The sequence below is a fragment of the Aquila chrysaetos genome, chromosome 26 (genome assembly GCF_900496995.4).
Source record: "Aquila chrysaetos chrysaetos chromosome 26, bAquChr1.4, whole genome shotgun sequence".
In the NCBI taxonomy this organism is placed as follows: Eukaryota; Metazoa; Chordata; class Aves; order Accipitriformes; family Accipitridae; genus Aquila; species Aquila chrysaetos.
Window position 1 is genome coordinate 15415485 of NC_044029.1, and position 25082 is coordinate 15440566.

At 39.5% G+C, this 25082-nt stretch overlaps 2 protein-coding genes and 1 long non-coding RNA gene across 4 annotated transcripts in view; 1 reads left to right on the top strand and 2 right to left on the bottom strand.

Annotated features, from left to right (window-relative positions):
* Positions 1-4805: 4805 nt before the first annotated feature.
* SLC35E3 (solute carrier family 35 member E3) lies at positions 4806-11347 on the bottom strand. The gene is made up of 5 exons (XM_030003022.2): positions 10882-11347; positions 10580-10690; positions 8850-9008; positions 7821-7903; positions 4806-7352 (listed from the first exon to the last, which is right to left on the bottom strand). Exons 1-5 carry the CDS (start codon positions 11269-11271, stop codon positions 7166-7168), a joined length of 930 nt encoding a protein of 309 aa, XP_029858882.1. The 5' UTR covers positions 11272-11347; the 3' UTR covers positions 4806-7165.
* Positions 11348-11664: 317 nt separating this feature from the next.
* On the top strand, positions 11665-13522 carry LOC115336277. The gene is made up of 3 exons (XR_003921680.2): positions 11665-11876; positions 12429-12645; positions 13251-13522. It is a non-coding gene; the product is annotated as an uncharacterized LOC115336277 (long non-coding RNA).
* The window catches only part of NUP107 (nucleoporin 107), a 31477-nt gene continuing 18820 nt past the window's right edge, over positions 12426-25082 (bottom strand). For both annotated transcript variants that reach the window (XM_030002978.2, XM_041120526.1), the window contains 15 exons: positions 24006-24082; positions 23416-23475; positions 21863-22008; positions 21708-21756; positions 20498-20567; positions 19937-20055; positions 18238-18276; positions 17698-17848; positions 16547-16653; positions 15457-15559; positions 15116-15276; positions 14806-14931; positions 13976-14089; positions 13521-13688; positions 12426-12579 (listed from right to left, as the gene is read on the bottom strand). In XM_030002978.2, the coding sequence (XP_029858838.1) occupies positions 12472-12579; positions 13521-13688; positions 13976-14089; positions 14806-14931; positions 15116-15276; positions 15457-15559; positions 16547-16653; positions 17698-17848; positions 18238-18276; positions 19937-20055; positions 20498-20567; positions 21708-21756; positions 21863-22008; positions 23416-23475; positions 24006-24082 (1598 nt within the window). In that variant the 3' untranslated portion in view covers positions 12426-12471. The remainder of the gene's footprint in view (positions 12580-13520; positions 13689-13975; positions 14090-14805; positions 14932-15115; positions 15277-15456; positions 15560-16546; positions 16654-17697; positions 17849-18237; positions 18277-19936; positions 20056-20497; positions 20568-21707; positions 21757-21862; positions 22009-23415; positions 23476-24005; positions 24083-25082) is intronic.

A 25082-nucleotide genomic window follows, 5' to 3' on the forward strand; every position in this document is an offset into this window, starting at 1 on the left:
AGTTCCACAAAAACAACTTACTGTGGGTGCTGAGCAACCCCAGCTCAGCGCCAGCCTCCCATGTGTCCGTCCACTCTGCTGTTGGCTGGACCTCACTGAGACTGTAGGTTTAGGGGTATAGAATTAAGGTTTACATGTCCACCCCTGATAAAGGCAAAGCTATCCATGAATCAAAATAGCCTTTATGGGAAAGTTTTGCTTGGGCTGTGTTTGGGAAACAAATCTACTACATCTCCCTCCCTCTTTTTTTCTACCTGTAGACCAAAGTCTTATGCAAACTGCACCTGAAGAAAAGCTGAAGAAGTGTGTCTCTTGGGAAGGATACTAGCTAAAAGACATTGGTACATTGTTAATCCTGATCAGAAGAACCATCTTACCACTCAGAGAAGTGAAACTGTGTGTTTTCAGAAATGTATCACAATTGCCTGAAGGACAATGTATGACCACCACTATTGGTTTCTCCTCTCAACTGGATTGACAAATAGGAAACCAGTTTTTGACTAACCACAAGAAATGCATTTAACAAGTAAACCACTTTGGATCCCAGAAAGACCTTAACATTGCCTTTGCACTCCTTGGAGAGAAGTGCTTTATTTCACAACAGTTGATGCTGTATAATAGGAGTGGCTTTTTACATTCAGCTCAGAGACAGAAACCTCAGTGGAATCAATATGTGCACATGTAGATAAATTACAAGATCTTAATCAAAATTTTTAATATGCAACTCCAGTGTATTGGAAAACAAAACCTATTCAGTCACTCTAGTTAGTTACGCAACAGAATATAAAAGTGCACAAATGGTTTCTTTTTCCCCAAAGAGTAAGGAGGATTAAAAATATTATGGGCAGAGTAAGGAAGCAGAACAAGGACTGTTTCTTTGTTAAACAGGAGACCAAAAAAAATGTCAAACTTGTCAACTATGCAGCTTCATTTCTGGAAATGCTGAGCACATGCCATTCTCCGTTAAGTACAACTGAACAGGAAGAAGTTCACACCGACAAATCTGGGCCTGCTATTCAGATGCCTAATTGTGGAGTTAAGCATCTAAACTTAGACCTTATATTTAAAAACCTGCCTATATGTATATGTGCTATATACTCCTCTCAGTTGTCTCTTAATTCACTGTCTCCCTTTTTTCTCTCCTTCTTTTTTTTTTTTTTTTTTTTTTTTTAATTAAAGAAATCACAGCCACCTCTGTTCTGTGGTCCCGGTAGCAGTGATTACTCCACGTGCTTTGCCTGATCAGAACACAGCTCCTTTAAACAGGTTTGCTTCTCAGCCTCTGCTTTGTAAGGAAGTAAAAAATACAACTGATTTCTGTGCTGAAGTCATTAAAAATTACATTCTTATGCTGTGCTTCAACCAGACATCTCCTCCCTGCACTTCCTGGATGTGACACAGCTGTCTACGGTTCTAAAAATAATCCTGTTCTTTTCTGACACACTGCTAGCCTGCTAGTTACCCACATGGCGGTGCTGGACTTCTTGGAGCTCCTTAAATATAACCACGTGCCTTCAGATAAAAGGTTTGTGTTCATATTCCAGTGAAGCCACTAACAAATCAGAATATATCTTTCCAATGCTAATCCTTAAGTAACCTTTGGATCATCTCCACTACCTGCTTCTAAAGACATAATTTACTTTCATTACATTGTTTAATCTGTCCGTGTCTGTTCCTGCCTTTCCATTATAAAGGCAGCATGTTGTGCCTATTAGCGCAGCTGGGAAGGCACATACAACTCCTGTGCTGGCAAATTACCTCTTAATTCACATTAACCTGACTCCTCCTGTATTTTAAGCAATTATTTTTTTTTCTAGATTGGAAGGCAGTCAAGGGTTCCTAGGTAAAAAAAAGCAACACTGGGTGAGCTCAATATATTTATGTGAGCAGTGAATACAATTTCTGTCTCAAGTCCAGAATGCCCTAAAATATGGCATAATTATACTTTATACAGAAAGGGCAGACTGAAACAGGAAAGGGAGCTTTCTCATGCACCTACTAAAGGGAAATGACAAAGACTAAAGTTTGAAAGGATTAGTAACTGCCTCGCAATTAAAACAATGAAAAGGGATCACATTTCCCCTTTCTTTAGTTCTTGTTGTACTGCAGATTGTAACTATGACCCTTTGGGCTGGGTTGGATCCCCTACCGCAGGGCTGACAGGGCACTACAGTTACGCCAGGCGATGGAGTACGTTCTACCCCCAAGGTCCATCAGACCTTTCAGCTACTGGAGGAAGATAGGAGCACGGTCCAAGTCAGTTAGATGAAAGCAGAAACAGTAACTTCAGCGAGACAAGCTCTGTAGGGAGAGGTGATGTGTTTTCGTTGGACCAACTGATACAGTTGAAAAAAAGCAGACCAGCTTTTGGGAGCACAAACCCTCCTTCACTAAGCCCAGCATCACTGGGCGAAGGGGAGGCAGAACAATAGCTGCCTCCTCTCAGGAAGGTTAACCATCGCTGCGGACTAGTCTGGCAAAGATTTTATACTGTCTGAATTCAGCTATTTATTTTTTTGCATGGCATTTCTATTTTCAATTTTTATATTATTAAAAGCTAGCTTAGACTAAATTTGTCAACTACTGCAGCACAGCAAGAATTCATACAATTCAGCTCTTGCATTCTTTGCAATACCTGCCTGGAGATAAACCCACACCTCTCCCCGCTGCTTAGCATGGGTCGTTTTGGCAAGATGTCTCTGTGTCTTAGAATAGGATTTCTCATTACCCGAGATTATATGCGCTCCTGCTGATAGTTTTTCACTTCATGTTCTTAACCTTCTGTGGCTGACATCCCAATCATCTTTGCAGCAACTGAGCTGTCAAATGGAAGCCTGAGACTGTAAGCAGAGAGAGAGCACCAGCAGGAAGAGAAAGAATTTGTATGGAGAAGAAAGCTGGTGCTTTTGTGCATCTATGTGTTAGTAGAGAAACAGAAAGACCTGCATCTTCACAGTTAGAAGAGTGAAATTCTTGTGCAAAACAAAACTTACCTTCACTGTATACCCAGTCTACCTTTCATTTATTCAGCATTCCTTTCTTTTTTGTTTTCTCATTAAAGAGGGAAGTTGAGTTGTGAATGGCTAACGTGAAATTTTAAGAGGAAAAAACCTGTAACACAAGCAAACACCTGCTAATCTGCAATCCAAATTCTGCTTCTTTTAAAATCCAGGTAAGACACCAGCTACGTAACTGGGAGCAAAACAGACATCTTGGGAGAAAAATCGTACTATGAAAGGTGATTTGAGAGACACTAAGGCTTGCTCTCCAAATGCCCTTAAACCGCAAGCCTCACGGTTGTTGTTAAAAGCAAGAAGATAAAAAGCTCTCTCATCTCTCAGTGAGCCTTCTTTTTCCCTTCCTAAGCACACTGGTGAATTTCAGGCTAGCTATTTCTAAATCACTGCTAAATACATTAAAAGTATGCCAGTGTTTAGTAGCACAGTATTGCTCAAGAGCAAGCCCCTTCTCAGCAGCCCAACTGTATAAATACATACAGCCAGTTAATGAAATCCATCATTACCTTTTGATAGATTTTGCAGAAGATGTGACAAACTAGACATGGGTTAGACATTAGCTGTACTCCAAAATGTTATAAAAACACTCTTCTGAAGCTCCTATTATATAAAACATTATAAAAATGGGATTTTTACCTTAATACTTAAACCAGCATTGACTACCACTAATATTTTAGAAAAAGTTTAATAAAATCTATGGGTAGCCCAAACAGGGCTTTAATGTTGCTTTAGCCTCAGGCCATCACTGGGCATTCATTTCACGAAATGAGACAGAGAGAGGATACATTTCTGCTGAATTGCAGCTCTGTCTTGAAGGTAGACTTCCTGCAAGACAAACCTCCTTTTCATACATGTAACAGCAGCAAACCACCCTCCTTCAACCTCAAGCCTGAGAGAGTAGCTGTTCACCCATCAACAGGAAAACTCCTGTGGCACAGTGCCCCCAAAGCCTGCAAGAACTTAGCAAGTAGTACAAAACCAGATGCAAAATCTGTCAAACAAGCGCTGAGTTACCAACGTTAAAGGTAACACAAAGCTTTGAACTGAGCATCGCTTAAGTGAAGGCATACTTTCTATTCATTTGGGGAAAATTAGAAAACCTCGTGCATGTTGTTCTAAAGTGTTTTCAGGGACAAGGCTAGCAGAGATAACTTACCATCAGTCACTCATTTTAATCAGAATCATCTGGATCTGCTCTAATTTTTAAATGCCACCCTGGTATCTATGCTATCTTTTCCACTGGAACCACATCAGTGGTAGCTTTTTAAATCAAAGAATGATAATATATGCAGCAAAGCACTCAACAGCAGAAAAGGACCAAGGTCCATCTTGTTACCACGGTTTAGTCATATGTAGAATATGAAGTAAAATGAAAAGCAGAAAGCAAACACCAGGGTTTGTACAGTATGGCTCCAATTGCGATGGCAAATAGAGGGTGATGACTACATATTGTTAAAGATGCCAAGTCTCTGATTTCCCTTTCAGCAAAGCCAAAACTGAATGAAATACACAATTAGCAGGAAAACATATTAAAGTGATGTAGTAAAAACTAGAATAAGCAAGTTTCCCACCAGGTAAGTATCAGTAATTTTTATAAGACTCCAATTTTACCTCGGGATTTAAAATTTCCCTCATTTGTGTCAAAAGTTCAGCCCCAAAACATGCAAACTCCTTGAAATATTTATACAGACAGAAATCCAAGTGGCACCATTTTGTCTCATACACACCTAGACCCCCAAAGTGTACGCAATTCAAGCAGAAGATGAAAAAAGACAAGAACAACTGTTCTCCCCTGCAATAAGCAGGTGTCAAGTGATTAAAAATTTATTCCCACCCTACACACGGTATCCAAAGAAACAATACATACAAAGATCTATTTATCCCACGATTACACAAGCCTCCTGGATTTAATATTTTGAACCATTTGACAAAGTTCAACATACTTTGTTTGTGAGATACAACAGGTAAATCTCAAAGGAGAGTTCTTGAACGTATGAAAAAAAATCACGTCACTTGAGTGACCTCCACGACTTACACATTCCAGCAACAGACTGTATTTATAATGTATTGTTTTAATGATACTGCTAACTTTCTCTTGCAGATCTGCTCCTCTCCTTAAGGAGTCTTTTGTATTTTCAGACATGGTTGTTTTGTTCATTCTACCACTTCATATATATATACATCAGACTCATCCCAAATATTGTTGTCATACAGGCTTCTAATTCAGTTGTTGTTTTATAACTGTAAGAGTCTTTGTGGTCTATCTACATTTTAGAAGAACTTGTGCACAGCACAAATTAATGCAAATGGCTTTCTCAGCATATGTACTGAAGGATATGCATCCAGAGATTGGCTGTCTGAACACATCTTTCAGTAGTCCAGGCTGTATTTTTAAACTAATTATATAGATTTATAAAAACGTATACAAAAAATTATCCTTGAACCAGTACAATGTCTAAGACACAGTTGGTAAAGATGTAAAATTACTCAGGTATTTCTAACTCTGAAATGATATAGAGTGTTATGGTGTAAACTTAGGTTACACAGAGAAATAACTTTTTCTTAAATCAAGAACTCTGTAACAGAATAAATAATTTACAAGCTTGAGAAGATCTGCATTGTTTCCAACACAAAGCCTTGTTACCTATATTGTAAAAAGCTTAGAGGAACTAAATATAATTTCCGTTGGCGGTTCTAAAACTTAAATACCTGTTTTTGTTCACATAATTCCCCTCTTTAAATCTGCTAGAGGTAGATGAAGCTAAAATGAACCCCAAAATGTAAGGATTAAGATACTGCAAATAAATTCTAACCCTGCAAATCTAGTGAACATATGTTCTCACCAGATTTACTGAAAGCAGTTATTTTCTCTTTCCTTTTTTAAATAGAACAGCACTCAACTTCTTCCTTCCATGTTGTCAAAATCGGTGCTTGATACTGTCATAAAATAATTTTCAAAGCATTCCTGAATTAGAGCAGAAGCAGGTCTCACCTTGCACTCTTCAGTGCACTCTTCACCCTGATACATTTCCGAGGACTGTCTGTTGAGGAAACGCTACCTAGCCAGCGCTGCCCAGACAGCCCCCGGGCCTCCCCCCGAAACAATGACAACAGACAAATCTGCAGATCCCAGCGAAAGTAACTCTTGGGGAAAGGTGCGGGAGCGAGGGAGGTGGGGCTTCAGCAGCAGAGAGAACCAGGCATCCTTCATGTCCAATACAGATGGTGACCTTTCCAAAGATTTCTCCAAAAATATTTTTAGCATGGGTGTCTGTGTGCAAGGGCTGCAAAATATTTGGTTATTACCATGAAATCAGAGATTTTATTAGGCTCATGAGTATTTACAAGATCTCACGTAAAGCCTTGGTTTTGGCACAGAGAAAATTATAAAGCAGTAACAGAATTTTCTAAAACATGAATGACTTCATTAATGTCCTGATAGACCAAAAGAAAAATTTAAGATGAACTGTTTGGATCTGATCTCCTACTTTTCTATAGCTTGGCCTGTGGCTTCAAGTTTTCCAATGTCTCTTCTAGTCTCTCTCCACCTGTAACTTTACCTACTTTCTTCAGCCAAAAACTGTCAATGTGTTGAAGCCAAACATACATAAGAAAGCATACAAGAAATAGCAATGAGCTTGGCGGCCCTTTTTAAAACTACTGAACAAAGTATGTTTCCTCTTCATCGTTCACCAGACAAAAAGGAGGAAGTTATCACTACATACCAGAACATCTGCATAAAAGTGCCTCCAAGTTTCTTCACAACAGCAATACTGGCATGATCACAAAGACAGGATTCCTTTTCTTTCTCTCTCTCTCTGTATTGTAACTGTAGCCATCATGATCTCATTTGGTATGCCAAAAATATAATTACTTCAGTACAATTTCCGCAGCAATTTGAAGTGTGCCTTTTTGTCTTTTAAGTTACCATTTAAATTTAATGGAAATGAGAGGATGGACTGAGATGGCAAAACCCCAGCATTTTACATAATTCAGTTTGTTTGGTTTAGTTACAGAATAACGATCCTGGCAGTTAAACTAAAACCATAGATCCAAATGAACGGGGCAATTTTGTGCATTCAAGAATCAATGCATATTTAAATACTTGTTTTCCTTCACAATATTATTAATCTCCAGAAACCCTTGCTTTATGGACGCTGAACCAATTTACTCTTATTGCTTTCCTGCTCGCTAAGCTTGAAGTGGGTGTAAGCTAAAATGCCCAACAATGTGCACAGAATCCCAAGGCCTTGATTAACAGACAGTGGATCCTTAAATAAGAGGCACCCTCCCAGGAGGGTGATGCAGAACTTGAAATGTCCAAACATGTTATACCTAGACATCTGTTAAGGATAACAGCAAATATCAGTATTATTTTTTGTAAAGAGAAACACTTGGCAACTTCATTAATTACATCCAAAGCATGCAACAGTATGTCACACTGACTTCAACTCATACAACTTTCCCCCACCTCTGCAGCTATGACAATTAACCTCCACCTAAAGCCCTTTCACCCATCGTACACTACAAACTGACATGCCAACACTTCCTCAAGGTAGCCGAAGTGTGGGTAAATATTCTTTGTAAGTATGACAGTCACATCAGTAAGTTAACCGCCATTACTTATACAAACCCCGAACAAAGAAACAAAATACACTAAAACATGAACATGCTTTTCCAGCTTCATCATTTAAGATAAAGCAGGCAGGTTACCAAACAGTTTTCCCACAGTAAATCAGCCCAAATGAATGCTAATATAATTCATCTGGAAACAGGAGAAACAACTAATGGTACAAAGGATACGTGACAGGTGACGTATTTCCAATGATCCAGTAAATGGACAAGTTTACCATAAAGGCTATTATTCCAGACAGCAGTACCATTATCTGTGGATTAATGGACACAGTCAGTAATCTGACACGCTTTTGGCCATTTGTAGATATATTCCAGGTTATTCGTTTAGTTTCCTTTACTTTCAAATGCAAAATATCAGCCAAAAAAACCATACGGAGAACAAAAATAGAAATGGATTCAAATCAGTACAGGCACTAGTGGTGTGTGTAAGTATCTCAGGGTATGATGTCCATAAATATATACTAATATAACCACAAGCCTTTTCTCCTTTACTCTCAGTGAACATTTGAGAGTGATCTGGAAAATCAGGCTACTCATACACATAGAGGTTGTATTCTTTACCTTTGAGACAAAGTCTTATTTATGGTCACAACAAAAACTATTTTGGAAAAATATTCTGATTTTGTTATTGCGAATACTTGCTATCCCATTCATAAACTGTAGCGCTACGAGAAATGGCCCATCACTGAGCGGCATGATGAGCAGTGGTAAGAATATGCCACTGGCTTTTTTTTTGGACGGAAAGATAAAGGCAGAAATTATAGCCTTCTTGCTGAAAATAAACTAGCAATCCTAGAGAACAACCAATGTTGGCATCCTTCCACAGAAGAGGAGTTGAGAGTGTCAAAAGTGAGCATGCTTATCTCTTTTCTGAGTGGACAGTAAGAGCTGGAACTTGGGCACTTACACATTTTTAGTTTAATACACTAGGGGAATCTTCTGGATTTTGTCAGATTTGCCTGTTGTTCAGATGCCCTCTAAACAGAAACAGGGAGGTAAACCAGTTGACAGACAGCCTCCTCCAGGAGGAAAGGGGGAGACACAACAAGGGATTTTTTTCTTTTGCACATGCGCCTCTCATCTCCTCTTAGACAATAACTATACAAAAATCTGTTTCACAAAGAAACAGATCTTACTATCAAATTCAACTATATCAATGCTGAATATTTATTTAAATAAAGTCAATAAAAGCCTTACCACAGCAGAAAGCGTCCAGGGCCCAAATATTCCCCCTTCTCCAAAGACTGGCTCGAAGAAGGGTATGATGAACAACAACATAGCTGAGGACATTGGTGCCTGATAGTACAGCAACTGCATAGAGTTTACCTGCAACTCATGTTGTTTAGCTCCTACCCACTAAAACCAAAAGAGAAAGCCGTTACACACAAGGAAAAAAAAAACCCATAAATTGAAAACTTGAGCAAAAGCAAACTGGCTACTAACACAAAGGGAGTCTCATGTGGACAATACTACATAACAGATTGTTGAGCATCATCTTCTACCTTTGCCTAACCAAAGGCCCATGTGTTTGTCTTTTGCAGGCGCACGAGCCATGTGAGGAGAAAATCATATGCAGGGGCAGTGAAAAACGCCTGAGTGCCTAAACCTTCCTTTTCCCATTGCCTGGGGGTAAAGTATCATAGTTGAAGAAAAAGAAAAAAGTAGCAGAGCTGGGAAGAAAATGTCAGCTGCCTTCTATTCTCAAGACAAAGTCCAGATCCTGCCTATGATGGAGCCGAGCACCTTTGTCTAAGCAGAGATCTGCTTTTGCTCCTTTCTTCTCCTTTTCTTCCACACACAAGCTAACAAAACCAGTCAATGTTTGTCTGTCTTTTGCCAGTTTATTGTGAATTTACTAGATTTCACTTCAATATTGACTATAATTGACTATAACTTGGATTGTCAATGTAGCATCCTTTAAGAGACAACATTAGTTATCTACAGTTATGAAGATAGATGTTAAAGCCAAAAAGATGCACCTTTATATTGTACTGAAGAATGACATTTACTTTAATACTTCATAAATCACATTAATTGGTAACACGGATTCCAGTGTATAAACTTGCTAAGTTCTTTTAAAAGGAGTCACAGAAAAATTTCACTCAGGTACTACCATTTCTCCAGTACACACACCATCACTTAAAGTTATTATGCAGCACCTCTCTCCTCCTCCTGCCGCAAAACAGGACAAGAGACAATTATTTATGGTCTTGCACACTACAGGTCAAAGAGCCTCACCTCTTCAGGAGGCACAGTATGCCCGTTACAAAGAAATGCACGTTTAAGTTGATGACGACTATCACTTCAACACGACTGGGGACTCTAATTTGGGAGGCTTTTACAGCTACGGCCGATAATGAACTGGTCGTGAGCCGTTAGTACAATGTTGCAGCAGAAAGGGCGAAGGCAGTCCTTGGATACATCTGTTTTTTCAACCATAATCAGCCACAAAGGTTATATTGTGCATACATGTTAATGCACCCTCTATAAAAACTGTGTATAGTTGAAATTGAAGAAAGATGCTGATAAAATGATAAACCATGGGAGTAACTGAAGGACTGGGAAATGTCCTTTCTAGGGAAAGGCTCAAAGGCAAGGCACTTGCTTCAGCAAGGAGAACAGCCGTGCTCCCTAGAAAACCGGCGTTTTACCGATAAAGCGATCTTCACCCCTTGAAAGTATGCTCGTCACCACGTGAAAGACGACAGCCCGGTTTTTAGCAGCGAGGACGATCAATTCCTTAAACAACGTACCAGGGGCTGCGGCGGATTACCACAGTTTGTTTTGCGGTTTTGTTTAAAATAAATAACGGCGCGTGGAGGCTTTGCCGGAAGGCAGAGCGCTCTTTGAAGGTGATTTAACCGCGAGACAGCAGCGTCAGGACCAAACACCGCATCCCCCCCCCCCCAGTTCCCGCCATTACCCACCACTTGGTAGAGGGAGGTCACCAGGACGCCCAAGGTGGCGAACGCCATCCCGAGGACGTTGAATTTCACGTCGTAGTAGGAGTTGAGGAAGACGCCCAGCGTGATGGGGACCTGCGGAGAGGGAAAGGGAGCGGGGTTTGGACCGGGATCGTCTCTGAGGCGTCGCCTCAGGGCGGGCGGGCGGAGGGAGGGGGGGGGGGCGCGGGGTTCCCGCGCCCCCCCCCCTCCCTCCGCCCGCCCGCCCTGAGGCGACGGCCGAGGGCCGCCCCTCCCCGCTCCCCTCAGCCCCAGCGCCTCCTCACCAGGGTGAGCTTGATACGGAGAGGGAAGGTCTTTCCGTAAGCCAGGCTCTGGATGACCACGATGACCGGCGTGGTCATGGCCTTAGCCAGCTGGTAGGTCCCGATGGTGTTGCTCTGGAGGGAGAGGTTGGTGAAGACGACGAAGCCGCAGAAGCTGAGGGCCAACGGCAGCACCTGGGAGGGTTGGAGGCTCTTGGGGGAGAAGGCGCCGAGAGCCTGGCACAGGTAAAGGCCGAGCCAGGTGATGGCGAAGTGCACCAGGGTGAGGCTGAGGTTGGGGAAACCCAACCGCACGTACAGCCACTTGTTCAGGAAAACGATGCAGATGGAAGCCGCCAGATTCACCAGCAGCCCCGCCGCCAGCCGACCCTGAGCCGGCAGCCAGCCCATGGCGTCCCGCCGGGCCGGGCAGCAGCGGCTGAGGCAGCCCGCCGGCCGCCGCCGCCGCCGCCGCCTAGCCCCGCCCACCGCCGGGACACGTGGGCCCGCGCCTTCCGGTGGCCCCGCCCCCGAGGGGCGGAGCTGCGCCGCCGCGCCCGCCGCCGGGACCGGGAGCGGGAGCGGGACGGGGACGGCTGCGGGGAGCGGGCCTGGCCCGGACCCCCTTGCAGGAGCGTCGGAAAACGCGGCCTAAGGCCCGGAGGACAGCCGGGGGAAGGTGCAGGAGCTCTCCCCGCCCCCCCCCCCCCCCGCCGCCAGGCATACCCCATCTCCCCGGTCCAGCGGCGGGCGGGAACATACCTTCGCTCCGAGGTACCGACCGGAGCCGGTATTTCTGTAAGCATGGACATAAAAATATACCCACGTACGGGTGTGGCACGAATCGCGTTCTTCGTCAGCTGTCAGGGGACACCGACTGGGCGAAGGAGCCTCACTACAGCCACGGCCTCTGCGCACTGGAGGGAAAAGCGGCTAAACGCGTGTTTACACCCATAAAGCGGGCCAGAACTGGGTTTCTAAGTCAATTGCAAGATCTGAAACTGGGGAGTTTCAAGGTACGACCGCCCTTCCTCCGGTTCTGGATCATGTCAGCATTTCAGCAGCTACAGGCTGGCCCCGAGTGCGGTGCGAGCCCTGAAGCGAGCCCTTCCTTCTCTCTTCCGAAGGGCTGGCCGTGGCCCAACGCCTTCGCTCCTCCGGTGACGTTCCTTTCCTCCAGCCCCCTGCGTCCGCTTTCTTCTCCCCTGCCTTCCACATACGTCCTCCCGCAGCCTCGCTTTCCTCTCCGCTGCACCCTTGCACATTCTCCTCCTGCCCAGTAACGTTTCCAGGCTACAGGCAGCTCTTTGGCATGTAGCAGAGAGATGAAGGTTCATACAATGGCCATATTTACATAACGACATTTTAGAATGAACAAACCTTTTCTATTTGTGAAGCACTTTTATTAGAAAAAAAAAAACATTATGAAAAAGGGTATATAACAAATATCATTTCTGAAGTTGGTCAGAATTTTTCAAGTTGAAATTGAATCCCAAGGGTTGTTTCCCCTCTCCAGAAAGATCACAACAGTTTGTCCGAGTCATGGTTTTGTTCTTTTTTATAACCAGAATGTCCATGTTCAGAAGTCTTTGCAAGTATCTACATGAAATCCTAGGACTGAATTTCATATCCCAAAGGATCAAGATCCTGGTCCAGAAGCATCAGAGAAGATTCCCTCAGCTTCTGTAGAAGCTTCCGGAGTTCTTCTTTTGAAAATACCTAAGAAAGATAAAATTAAAAATAATGAAGTTATATTTATTTGCAATGAACAGCACTGATATCAAAGTAAATGGTGGTTAATTAAGTTGTAATTTTTTTCCCCCTTTCTTTCTATTGAAGACAGCGTGAACATCTGACATTTCAGAAAGGCATTTAGTAAAGGACTGGAAGCTAGTAGTAGTATCCAAAACCTGAAGATAGTCTCAAGATAGCTCTGTCTCATAACCACTACAGAGATTATTGCTAAACAGCCAAATTTAATTCTCCTGTTATTGCTGGCAGAGATCTTAGGCCAATCCAGGCGAATGCATCACAGTGTTTTTCTTGGCCTTGATGTTTCTTTTCAGATGTCTAATCCTTAGGTCTTTTTTTTTTTTTTGAGGGGGGGGGAGTGTTGTGGTTTAGGTGTGTGTGGGTTTTTTTGGTTGAGTTTGGGTTTTTTTTTAAGTGATAAAGTTTTTTGGGGTTGTTTTTCAGGCTTGTGGAAGGGAAGAAGGTTAGGTAAACCGAAGTGCTGCAAAACAAAACCTGCTAGTACAATGTTCTGAAATGTAATGGTAATAAAAAAAAAAAATCAGTTACAATTCTACAGTTCAACTTAGAATCGTTTAGGTTGGAAAAGACCTTTAAGATCATCGAGTCCAACCATTAAACTTAATTCAATTCAATAGCCCCAATCCAAAAATTAGTAACTGTACTATTCAGAAGAACTGCTTGTCAGAAGACTGGCATCATCTTCAGGGTTTCAAAGTTAACTGTCTGATTCCTTAAGTCAGCATACAAGGAAGCCCTTTATTACTGCAGTGAATGGCAAGAGATAAAGAAACTTATGATGTTAAGGAACATATGGCGTCTTCCTCTCTATATAGAAGCTTCTTCCACAGTCAACCCACAGAGCTTTTAAATGGAAGCTAAGCTGCCTGCAGCTCTCACTAACTCACCGTATAAAGCTTGTGTCGCTCAGAAGCAACCATGTCAGCCAGTCGCAGGCACTCCTGATACTGTCCAGTACTGTGTAACACCGTGTGCAGTAAAAAGCACATCATTGGCAGACACAGCTTGCGCAGCAAAATCATCTGGTGTGTTCGTTCAGGGTCATCCTCGGCATCCTTACCATAGCAAAATAACATATTAGTATTATGAACATCTACCTTTAAAAGGCACCTTGGCATAACCACGTAATTAGTAGCGTCAGAGGCAAAAAACTGGACTAACCAGCCTGGGCTGGACCGCCAGAGCCGATTTGTACAGTAACCGAAGGGGAAGCAATCTGTAACTGGTCACAGCAAGACCAGAGTGAATTAAGCAGAAGCACATCAAACTAAAGGTGACAAAGGTACAACTGAGTACAATCCGCGCTTTGTGGTCTGCGCCATGATATAAAAATTCTTTTTACCTCTCTAACATCAACCATCCATCCTCCATCAACAAAGAGCAACACATTGTACATTTTCTCTTTCACATCAGCTGTAAGAGCATCCAAGAGGCCTTTCCAAATACCATAATCCATCTGGCAAAGAAATAAAAAATAAACTGCTGCAGAACAGGATAATTTCCAAGGCTATGTTAAGACAGACTCTTCACCTAGCATGCAACAGCCAGCACAGCTCCAATTCAAATTAGAATCTTCAGCCAATGGCTAAAACTTAAAAGCCTGCTGCTAACAGCTATTTCCAGCCTTGCTTAATTCCCTGTCCAGAGTGTCAGACAGGTTGTTCAGAAGCAAAGCCACCAGAGGAAGATAATTTTAAACAATTATTCTGCCATGCTTATAAAACACATACTTGTATTAACTGAATACAGTATATTCATACTGGCTAGACATGCAAAAAGAACTTTTGGCAAAACAAACAAAATGGCAGCATCTTTTAGAAAAGAAAATGTGACAAATACAAGAATAAAAAAGAGTTAATAGCAAAATCAAGTACTCGGAGTTATTAATAACACTGACAATCAACACATTACAATGAACATTTACTACTACATGACAATATTATATGTAAAGCTGAGTCATACAAAAAAAAAACCCCAACACACGAGAATTTATTGTGCAGTGGCATTACTATTCTACTGTTTCATACTCCCCCAATATAAAAACAGAATAATTTATCATAGAGTTCTTAAGCAATATGAATTAGCAGTCTTATACTCTGCTTCATTAAACTAAGACCACCTCCTAGGCAAGAATGTACATGTTCATAGTAAATAACTTGAACTTTTACATACCTCATACTTCTTTTCTTTATGTTCATGGGCCACTTTTTCAGTGAAACTTGCTTGTGGTAACAAAGAAGGCTTCTGTGGAGCTGAGTTCATGTGTTTAAACCATTCGTTAAAGGTTTCGTGGGCTTCCTGGATTGCATTGGAAACAGTCTTTTGACTTACATAATTACAAGAATGTCATTAAATGCACAGATATAGTGCATCCAGGAATCAGAAGTTAGATCAAATGGACAAAACTTGAAGTTTCACCACCAAGGCAAAGCCACCATTATTTCTAAGTAATAACTTGGAATACAGCATATCTGAAACTCACCAAATATGCCCGAATACATAAATGTTCCCGTATAGCATTGTCATCTTCAGCTGGAAGTGGAGTATCCATTCCCTGTTCTTCCCATTGGTTATATATTTCTGCTATAGAGTCTTGGGGAATCTTCACAAACACATCTTTTGCAGCTTCATGTTTCTTGGATGCTATGAGAACATGAACTAAGTATCAACAGCTTTGCAATTTCCATACTTTATTTTTATAAAAACTGACAAACCAATGCTTTTTAATAGACTAGGTTCAAAGTTATATCAAGTGTAATGCCAAGAGCCAACAAGAACAAAACCAACATTTAAAAGGTCAACAGTATTTGCGAAATTTAGTACCCAAGAACTTCCTCATGATTGCATTGCTTTGCTTAAGTGCTTCCGCCCTCTGTGCAGGATCAAATACGAGCCAATCAATTACATCTATTTTCAGCCGATCCGCCTGTAAAAAACAACATATAGATTCACTAACATTTCAAGCATACAGCTGATGTTAGACAGGTTAAATCTGGTCAATGAAATACACAAGTTTCTAGAGATATTTGGATAGCATTACGACATACTAACAAGGATAGCTTTATTCACAACTTTAGTATCAAAAGCTTAGAAAACAATCTCTCCAATCTAGAATAATTAAAAAATCAATTTCTAAGTATTTGCAAGATATTCAGACCAATGGATGAACATCAGGTCTCAAAAATTTTTATGGACTACCATGCATCTTCCTCAAACTTTAATATGAATACACTGTACAAACATGATTTATGGAGCCCTTGCTATAATCTTCAGGGGTGCCATCAACCTGCAACCAGTTTTCCAACTCTTGCATTAGATAAACTACCTATTTGGCTTAGAGTTTAAAATTTGTACTGAACAGCCAAAAAATTGCCACAAGTTTGCAAACTGTCAGTTGCTTTCTAAATAGTACTTTGAATACAAGCTATTAACAGTACCTCATTGTCACTGAAGTACTGAGTTGGATCCAACCGACACTCAATAGTGATGACAAGGAAACTGTCAGTAAAGGCAGTCTGTCATAGCTAGAATATCACCTGAGCATGTGATAAGGTACATCTGAGATCCAGAGTATTAATCCTCATAATTCTTAGAAGCTACAATAATACCCTGCTCTCAGCTACAACAGATTTTGTTATAGTAATTTCATGGGCTTTATCTCCACTTACTGTTTGCATACAGACATGCTGCTGAGCAACATACACCACAGCCCAGAATATGAAGGAGATGTAGAAACAGAAATTATGAATTCGTCCAATTCAACTCCTCACTTGGTCACATGGAAAGTGCATTTCCCTCACAGGATTTTTCAAGGCAATTTTCAGCATTGTTGAAAGAGAAATATGGATCATATATGGTAAAAGACTCTGTAGTTGATCGCAAACTGGACTATCTGCCTACAAAGTACACTCACCTCCGTTGTGCCCATATCTAACATATGGTCATGGTGACTGAATTCACCAGCATCCTTCTTGCGGATGTTTTCAACAACAGTTTTTGTTATGGTCGCAACATCCAGACCTGGGTTAGAAGAGAACTATGTAAGAGCGATCATGAATTCAAACTTGCCACAAAATGGATTTCAGACTCCAATTGTTGATCTTATTCCTTACTACCAGTAATTCTCATCAGTCTGTTCACACTCGCATTGTCAGACTAAATTATAAGCTTTTGAGATACGTAATTTATTGCAGGTATTTTAGAAGAATGATATTTGAGATAACAGAGAACCCAGACATGGGAAAAAAGAATAAGACAACTAACAAGTTTTCCAGTCTGTGCTGGGGACCAGCATATAGATATATTTGCTAAGACCACCGATTCCTACAAATCTGACGGCAAGACTATGATTTGACAGGGATGTACCAGGAAAAGCTCAGAATAGTTCTTTTACAGATGCTGAAGGAGGGTGGTTTTTTTTTTTGGAACCTTATCCAAGTTTTTAAAAGAAAACGACTAAAAAATGATCGAAGAAAAGTCAGACACTGAAGTCTGCAGTAAATCTATCTCTTTGTGAATTTTGAGTGGCACAGAGGCATTGTCAAACAATGGACAGTGTGCTGCTTCACTGTAGTCCCTTTTAGTTTGATGTGTGGGCCTGGAAGCAAGCTTACAATTAATGCAAGCAACCCAACATGGCTAAGAAAGAGCACTATAAATAGGACAAAAAAAAAAAAAATCAAGATACTCATAACCTTCCTAAATGCACAAACAGGTATGTATTTTTATAATTTGTTTTCTGAAATAATATGATCATGTCAAGCTTCAGAGCTTCAGCTTGAGGCAGGCAGCTGGCATTTACTTCCTGCTGTGTTTGGACATAATCCAGAAGCAAAAGTGATATTTAGTTTAATTCAGAAAAAGAATTGCAATTCCAGGTTAGTTAAAAACCACAATATACCTACTTGAAGAAGTGATCAGCAAATTAATTTTATTTAATTGAAAAATGAAGAGACACAGGAAGGAAACATTATCATCTTCATAGCTAGGTCTTGCATTAAAAACTACTGAAACACAAAATAATCCAGCATATAAAACGATAACTGGAATATCAGCATATCTCACCTGCATCTTTTGCTAATTCAAGGCAGTGGTGGCGTTGATCACTTTCAATAACATCTTCGAGAAATAAAGCATACTGAGCAACAGCTAGCTCTGGGGGCAAGTGGCTAACATAAAATGCTATTAAATCTGTGTGCTTCTCAGATACCATCCGCTGCAGAATAAGAAGCAAATATTTAGAAAAACATACTATATTGCTCTGTGTAAACACATGTGTTTACACTTCTGTAAAAACACGTCTTTACACTTCTGTAAAAACATGTTTTATGTAAAACCATCAGTGTGTAACAGATTTTTGATTATTTTCTTCTGATACAGGAAGATTCCACTTCTCAGCTTCTAAACAAGGATCAATAAAACTGTCTCTTATTCAAGCACTGCTGACAGAAACTCTGCATATTAGGCAAGCTTCCATGTATCTCTTCGCAAGAGACCATTAACTGCGTCACAGCTCTTTCCATCCTGTAACCTTAAGCCTTCTTTTCTTCCCCCTTTATGTCTAAATTACACTAGAGAAAGCAAACTATATTTTTGAAAGCTTACCTGAATGTATGTCTTTAGGACTTCAACAGAAACTTCCTCCTTATTGCAAACAAATAAAAATTCATTTTTAAATCAGATAATGTGGCACAAGAAAAAAAAAAAGATACTTTACAGGGTATCACTATTACACAGACACAAGGTTATTTGCTTATCCTTGCTTCAGTTAATTTACACATTCAAACAGGCTCAGCTGGAAGAACTGTTTCTCTTGGAGAACGAATAAAAAAAATAAGTCTTCTGATTCAAAGATTTAGTGTTCCAAGGATTTTCTTTTTCAGCAACTGGATAATATAGTTTTTGGTCTAACTGCAAAGTTACTTTTAAAATTTTTTTCAAGTCTTTCCATTTTACCTTTTTTTTTTTTTAAATTAATAAATAAAATGTCAGGTGAACAGATGACTATTGCAGTGTGCTACACGCACTGTTGTATTATAGAAGGTTCTAATCTTCTCCTGTACAGGTAATAAATATCACCTGGCTCATCTGTAATAGCCTATACTAAACAACCAAAGTATAGTCCGAGCACTTGAGACTGCTTTAGCTACGACTCAAGTGTTTGTTACTGTGAAGAACTATAATTTTAGTTTCGTATGTGTAAATGAAATTAGAGATCTTCATCTATGAATTGTACTCAAACATCAAATAAGGAACATCATAAAAGCTTGCAAACTGCCTCTTCCCTCTGAGGTCTACTGAGGGTTGATCGAGTAATCTTCCAGTAAATTCACCTACTCCAAAACCATGGAGGCAGTAATCAACAGTTGCTTGCAATCCCACAATGGAAGTTATGTAGGAAATTGCACCTTCTTTGTCCCCTCTGTTAAACATATGCTAATGACTAGTCTTACCATACTTTAGCTTAAAGACCTACTCTAGCAAATTTTGAGTCTGGCTAAAAAATGTGTACGTACGTACGTACGTACACACACACACACACACACAAGTTCCTCTTAATTAGCTAAATCTTAACTGCCTTCAAAATAAATTTTAACAAGGGAATGAAGCAATGATTAGATGCATGAAAAAACATAACTCAGAGCTGTATTTAAATCATCTAATGAAAACACACATTTGTCTTTTGCCAAAATAGGTTACATTCAGAAACGTATTTGATACATAAGTGCTTCTAAATTTTAAAATAGTAGAAAAGGAGAGCTTCTAATTACTTGTGATTGCCTCAGAAAAGAGTAATTACACCTGTGTGACCCATCTGCATATTTAGCATAAATAGGCTAGGTAGCTAGTAGGCTATACTTAGTATATATTTTGAGAAAATATGAAAGTTTCAGCTAGTACCAATTACCTCAAGCAAAAACATTTATGAGCTTACAGCAATAGGTACAATTCCAAGGACTCTGTATAAGATCGGTTCATATTCAAAGCATCTTGGCTGCTATGAATAAGCCTACCATTGAAGTTTGAGTCAGGTCCTTCTCAATAAAGGGCTTATGAGTAGGATCCACCATCCTCAAAAAATAATTTTCAAGCTGAACTGGAGGGGAGGAGGATGCTCGTTTCTGATTTTGACTGTTGTATTTAGGCTCCAAGATCAACAGATATACTATTTAAGCATGCACCTCCTCATCAGCCTGGTAGCAATTTACCGTCACTGCATGTAGTTTATATATTTACACACAAGCTTTTCTACTTCAAAGACTAGCTATTGCTATGACAACAATTCAACTACAACTGAACTTACCTTAGTCTGCAGACCCAAAGTGCGGAAAAACAGAATAAGATGTGTCATGAAACGAAGGAGGTGTCCTGGGAGCACACTTCTGTCTTTGGAAAGCCATCTGCTGAATTCTTCCATCAAACCTATAGCCACCAAGGAAAAGTTGATATTAGCCATATCACGGGGAAAAAACACCTCAGAAATATTTCAAAATTATGCATTTATTCAACAAATGTAATATAGCCTCAAAAGACAAACAAAACAGAGCAGCAACAGTTTTGGAAAGATTTAGCAGTTTTGCTTAAATATCTGCCGTATGTATTTTGTCATTTCTCAGAAAAGTTACAGCAATAGTCTTACATATATTCTGACACATTTACACGATTTCATGACTTCTTTGAAAACTACCTTGTATGTCAAACTGCAGAAAGTCCCTACAGTTCTTGATTAAAGAAGCAGCTTAGCTTTTAGGTGGAGTTTGCCTACTGTGTGCCTCTAAAATCCATTCACACATAAGTTTCTGGAAAGGTCACTAGAAATAATGTAGTCAGTTGACATTTAAAAATTACTCAGAGAAAAGCTCACCATCCACATCTCCCAGTATAATGAATTTCTGAATCACATGATAGTGTTCTTGATTCTCCTCTATAACCCTCTGGGGAAAGAAAAAGAAAGTTCAAACTTCGAATAAAATCTTATAGCATAATGTATAAAGAAAGCAAACTTATAAATAAAGCAAAGGTTCCTCCTTAGGGAAAAAAGCTATCCTATTTCAAAGGGTATTCTGCATAAACAGCAGGAGAAAAGGCACTTGCTAGCTCAATGTCAAATTACAAGAATATCGACAAACTGAAAGAAAGAACCAGAATATAGATCTGTGGAGTTAATACTTTCATGGAAGAGATCCAAGACTAAGGGCTTTTTGCTCTGAAGAGGAGAACAAATAACGATGTTCCAGAGAATAGATTCTACAAAGTCACAGAAGAAACAATAATGTGTATAAATCCTTAAAGAAAAGGCTTGCGAAACTTACTTGGGGAGGAGACTTTTTTTCCGGTAGAGGAGTTAATGCATGAAATGCAATTCAAATGCACCTGTAAAGTTGCTATATGGTGAGGACTGCACTAGAAAGGCAAAGGCAGCTGGGTGTATCTGTGCCTAACTGCATCAATCTGTAAGCTGTCTTTCAACATGTCTTTGTCTTAGCAATGTGATAAATGCTATATGTCTATTTCATCAAATAACAGTAAGTGCAGTTTCAATTTAATGTTTACAAAATTAACATATAAGTTATATACTCCATCTTAAATGGAATAAGCACCCTGGGTGTTGAAAGTAACAAAAAAACACAGGTTAAGCAAATATGCCTTTAGATTTTGAAAGGCCTGTTTTGAAATATGCACACAAACCTCCTATAAAGAAAACTGAAACTGCCTACAAAGAAACAGTATGTAATCTATCTTTGCACATTTTATCAAAGTGTTAAACAGTTGATTTACTCTGTCTGCTTTGTATGTCTGACAACACTTGACAGTCAGCTGTTTCTTTAGCACACCCCGCTAGTTTGGCAGATATGGGGCAAGACAAAACCTGTATCTTTTTTATCATTAAAAGGTGGCAGCATATAGAAAAATCTATTTGAATTGAGAAATTACACATTACAGAAGTAGAAAACCTAGAATAAATCAGTCACTGTGCAATTTGAGCATTTCGTTAAATAGTGTAGTAAAAGTAGAACCTAGGGAATAGTAAAAAATGGTAAACAGTGAGGAGAAACACTGTAGTTAACATGTACCTTTTTGTCTGTTGCCTGAAGTTCTTCAAAAACTTTTTCTGAAGTCCAGCTTCAAAGTAGGAGAGAAAAGGCAAAAAACATTACCTTGAATATTCCAAACAGATCATACAGGATCCTTTGTTGAGTGTAGGAGCATAATTTTACTTAAAACTTACTTTGTTTCTAAATAATCTCTAGGGAGCTCTTCCATCTCCTCTGCAGTTATTACTGAGGTTCGTATTTCCTGCTCAACAAGAGTGTCCACCATGACTCTGAAATATGCCCAAACAGTATCTTCCCAGGTATCACAAACTGGAAGAAGCTACATATTAAAAAAACAGAGCAAAAATTATCAAGAGATGGAGAACTATCAGAATCCAAACAGAGCAACTGTAATTTAGGATCAGATTTCTGGGCACCAAAGCAGACTAATAACCACAGCAGCCTTTCCTTCATCAAAGCAGGATACAAAAAATCCTTTCACTGAATAAAGCTCTAGTTCCTTGATTATTTTATATCAAAGGTAGTCAACAGAAACCATCCTATCCTCCTTCCAGAGGCAGCACCACTCCAACACCATTCCCCCTCTTGTGTACCACCTCAGAAAACCAATCCAGATGAAGACTATCCACTTTTCTGCCTGATCACTTTTCAGAAGGATCACTTTGCCTTACTGGTTTATGTCATGGTTGCACAAGTCTCAGTTCAGTAGTGAGCTGTGAAAGGTAGGAGGAAGGGAGTACTGCTGCTGTGGTGATATAAAGAATTTTATATCCGGTTCTTCTCTGAATCTTGCTAGGCTCTTTCAGCACTGAAACCCTAGGGCAAGCTCCAGAAAAACCACTGCATTTCATGAAACACTTCTCTCTTACAGTAATTGTAAAATTACTGAGTTTTACTGAAATTACTGAAATTTAATTTCATTAAATGTCTCTCTGTTCTGTCACAGGAAGGTAAGTATCTTCTGTTCTGTAAGTCTGTATAATTTTACAATGCCTTTTTTCCTGTAAAAGAGCTAATTTTAAACTTCAATGAATAAAACCTGAAAACATTCCCTATTCCCCCTCTTTTTATTTTCTGAATTATCTTTATTTCTACTACATCATACCAAGACGGGGGGGGGGGGGGGGGGGGGGGGGGGGCGGAAATCAAGCTCCTCAAGTAGGAGCTTACCATGGATTACTGTAACAGCAAGGAAACTTTTATGATAGTCTGCAACATTCCTTATTGTTCTTAAAAATAAAAAAATAAATTAAAAATCAGTAGTTAGGAGTGGGAGAGCACAAAAACATCTGAAGGATTAAAACTAATAAAAAGAGAAAACTAAAAAGTGAGCATCATACAGAGTATAAAACCTATTGATAATGGAATTCAGGTACAGAATAATCTTTGGATACACCAACTCATCTGTAAGAACACTGTGCATGAGCAGGGAAGTGACTATATAAGCTCTTAAATAATACTGAACTAGAAAGGAACTAAAACAACATTAGAACTGTTTGTACTGAAAGTCAGCAGGAATAATACCGAGTCTAACGTATATTTAATTAAGGCACGTCAATCCTACAAAGAACTTGTCTACTAAAGCAGCAATGTTTGCTATTGTCCTGTTTATTAGATCTTTAAAAGTACAATAACCAGTAATTGCAGTATTTCTGATATCACTGTCCCATATGAGAAACAAAACATACAACTACCAAACACCGCTTAACTATGAGGCCTGATATACCTGTTTGAGGTTTCCACTCAGTGCTGCATAGATTGCTCTCTCATATCTATTAAACTGCTCCTAAAATAAACAGTAGAAAAATATAACTTTCAATTACAAAGCATATAAGTTTTCTAGTCACTTTACATTTTATTAGAGATTAATCCATTACAAAATGTTCCATCTAACAGTTTCCAAGAAAAGCTGGAAAATCACAGGACACATCAGGAGCCAAAATAAGAATAGCAAGTGACTCCCCCTTCACTAGCATCCCCTTGTAACTTATGTGAAAAATTTATATTGACCTGGAAAGAAAGCAGCATTTTTCTTTTCCCATTCAATTAAGTCAAGATGAAAGTCAGTGTCAGCAGTTTCACTTTCAACCAAATAAAAAAGTCAGACATTTCCTAAGCCTGAAAAATTGGTGCTGATTATGTAGATTTCTCACTACAAGACATAAATATGTTGTTTCAGAAGTCGTCTTACAAACATTAATTGCCAAACTTATAAGCAGCAAACACAGAGGAGTTAGGTTTACTTAAAATCCTATTACAGAGTTCAGAAAAGTTCAAATTTATATATTAATATCAAGCAAATCAGCATTGTCTTACCTCTTCAGCCATACGCCAACAACTTACTTTCCAAATGCACCTGTATGGATTCCCTTGAACAGGCTCCAGCTCTTTCCCTACATGCAAAGGATAATTAAAAGGGGGGAAAAAAAAAAAGAGAAAGGTGCTATTAAAAAAAGAGAAACCAGTAACAAGGTAAAGCGTATTTTCTGTTATTAACCCAATTTCAATCCCTTTGGAACGCTTCCCAAAGCATTTTGTTGCTTTCGACTGGACCACAAGGTGGCTTTTCCAGGAAGCTTGGTAAATGCACATCTTAAAGTTACAGGATTTTGAAAGCTTAGCTGCTAACTAGCTTTGAAGAAAATAATGTTTTTGACCACAACATATCTACAATGTTTACATTCAGAAAACACAAAATTAAGGAGAAAAAGAATTTTTATATCTTAAGGAATACAAACTTCTAAAAAATGTCACTGCTTCAGTGCTGCTATTCTGTATGCATCTGCATAAGGGTATGCATCATGAAATAAAACCCCACATAACAGCAGGTTAGGTAGGTACACTCAAAACAAGGCTAAGACACTGGTGAAGCATGCAGATAAAAGTAACAGGCTATCAGGATTTGAAAAGTAGGAAACCAATATGCCTTCCAGACCTGGCTATGTACAATGCTTAGACACGTTCTTAAATTTTTCTAAATCCTGCATGTCCTGAGCATAAAGAGAAGGAAGGTATTGTGTTATAAATAGGACCGTGTGCAAGGAACCTCAGAACCAAGGAGAAAGGTAATTTAACAATTTTCAAATATTTTAAAAGCACTTCTTTTTCCTGCATTTACACTTGCTGAACTCTAGTCCTACTATACCTTTCTGAAGCTGGATATAGAGTCCAACTTTGGAGCCTGTAAGCAACAAAATGTTTGCTAGGTGGCACAATTCAGATGTTGAGAAAATACAGACTGAAATATTATATGGAGGTGGAGAAGATCTGTCTGGAACTCTGAGACATCTATTTCCTAGTGATTATGCTTGATTTTCAGAAAGAAAGTGACTTTAGCACGTTAAGTGAATTCAGTGAATTCATACCTTCAACTAAAATATTTGTTTTTATATG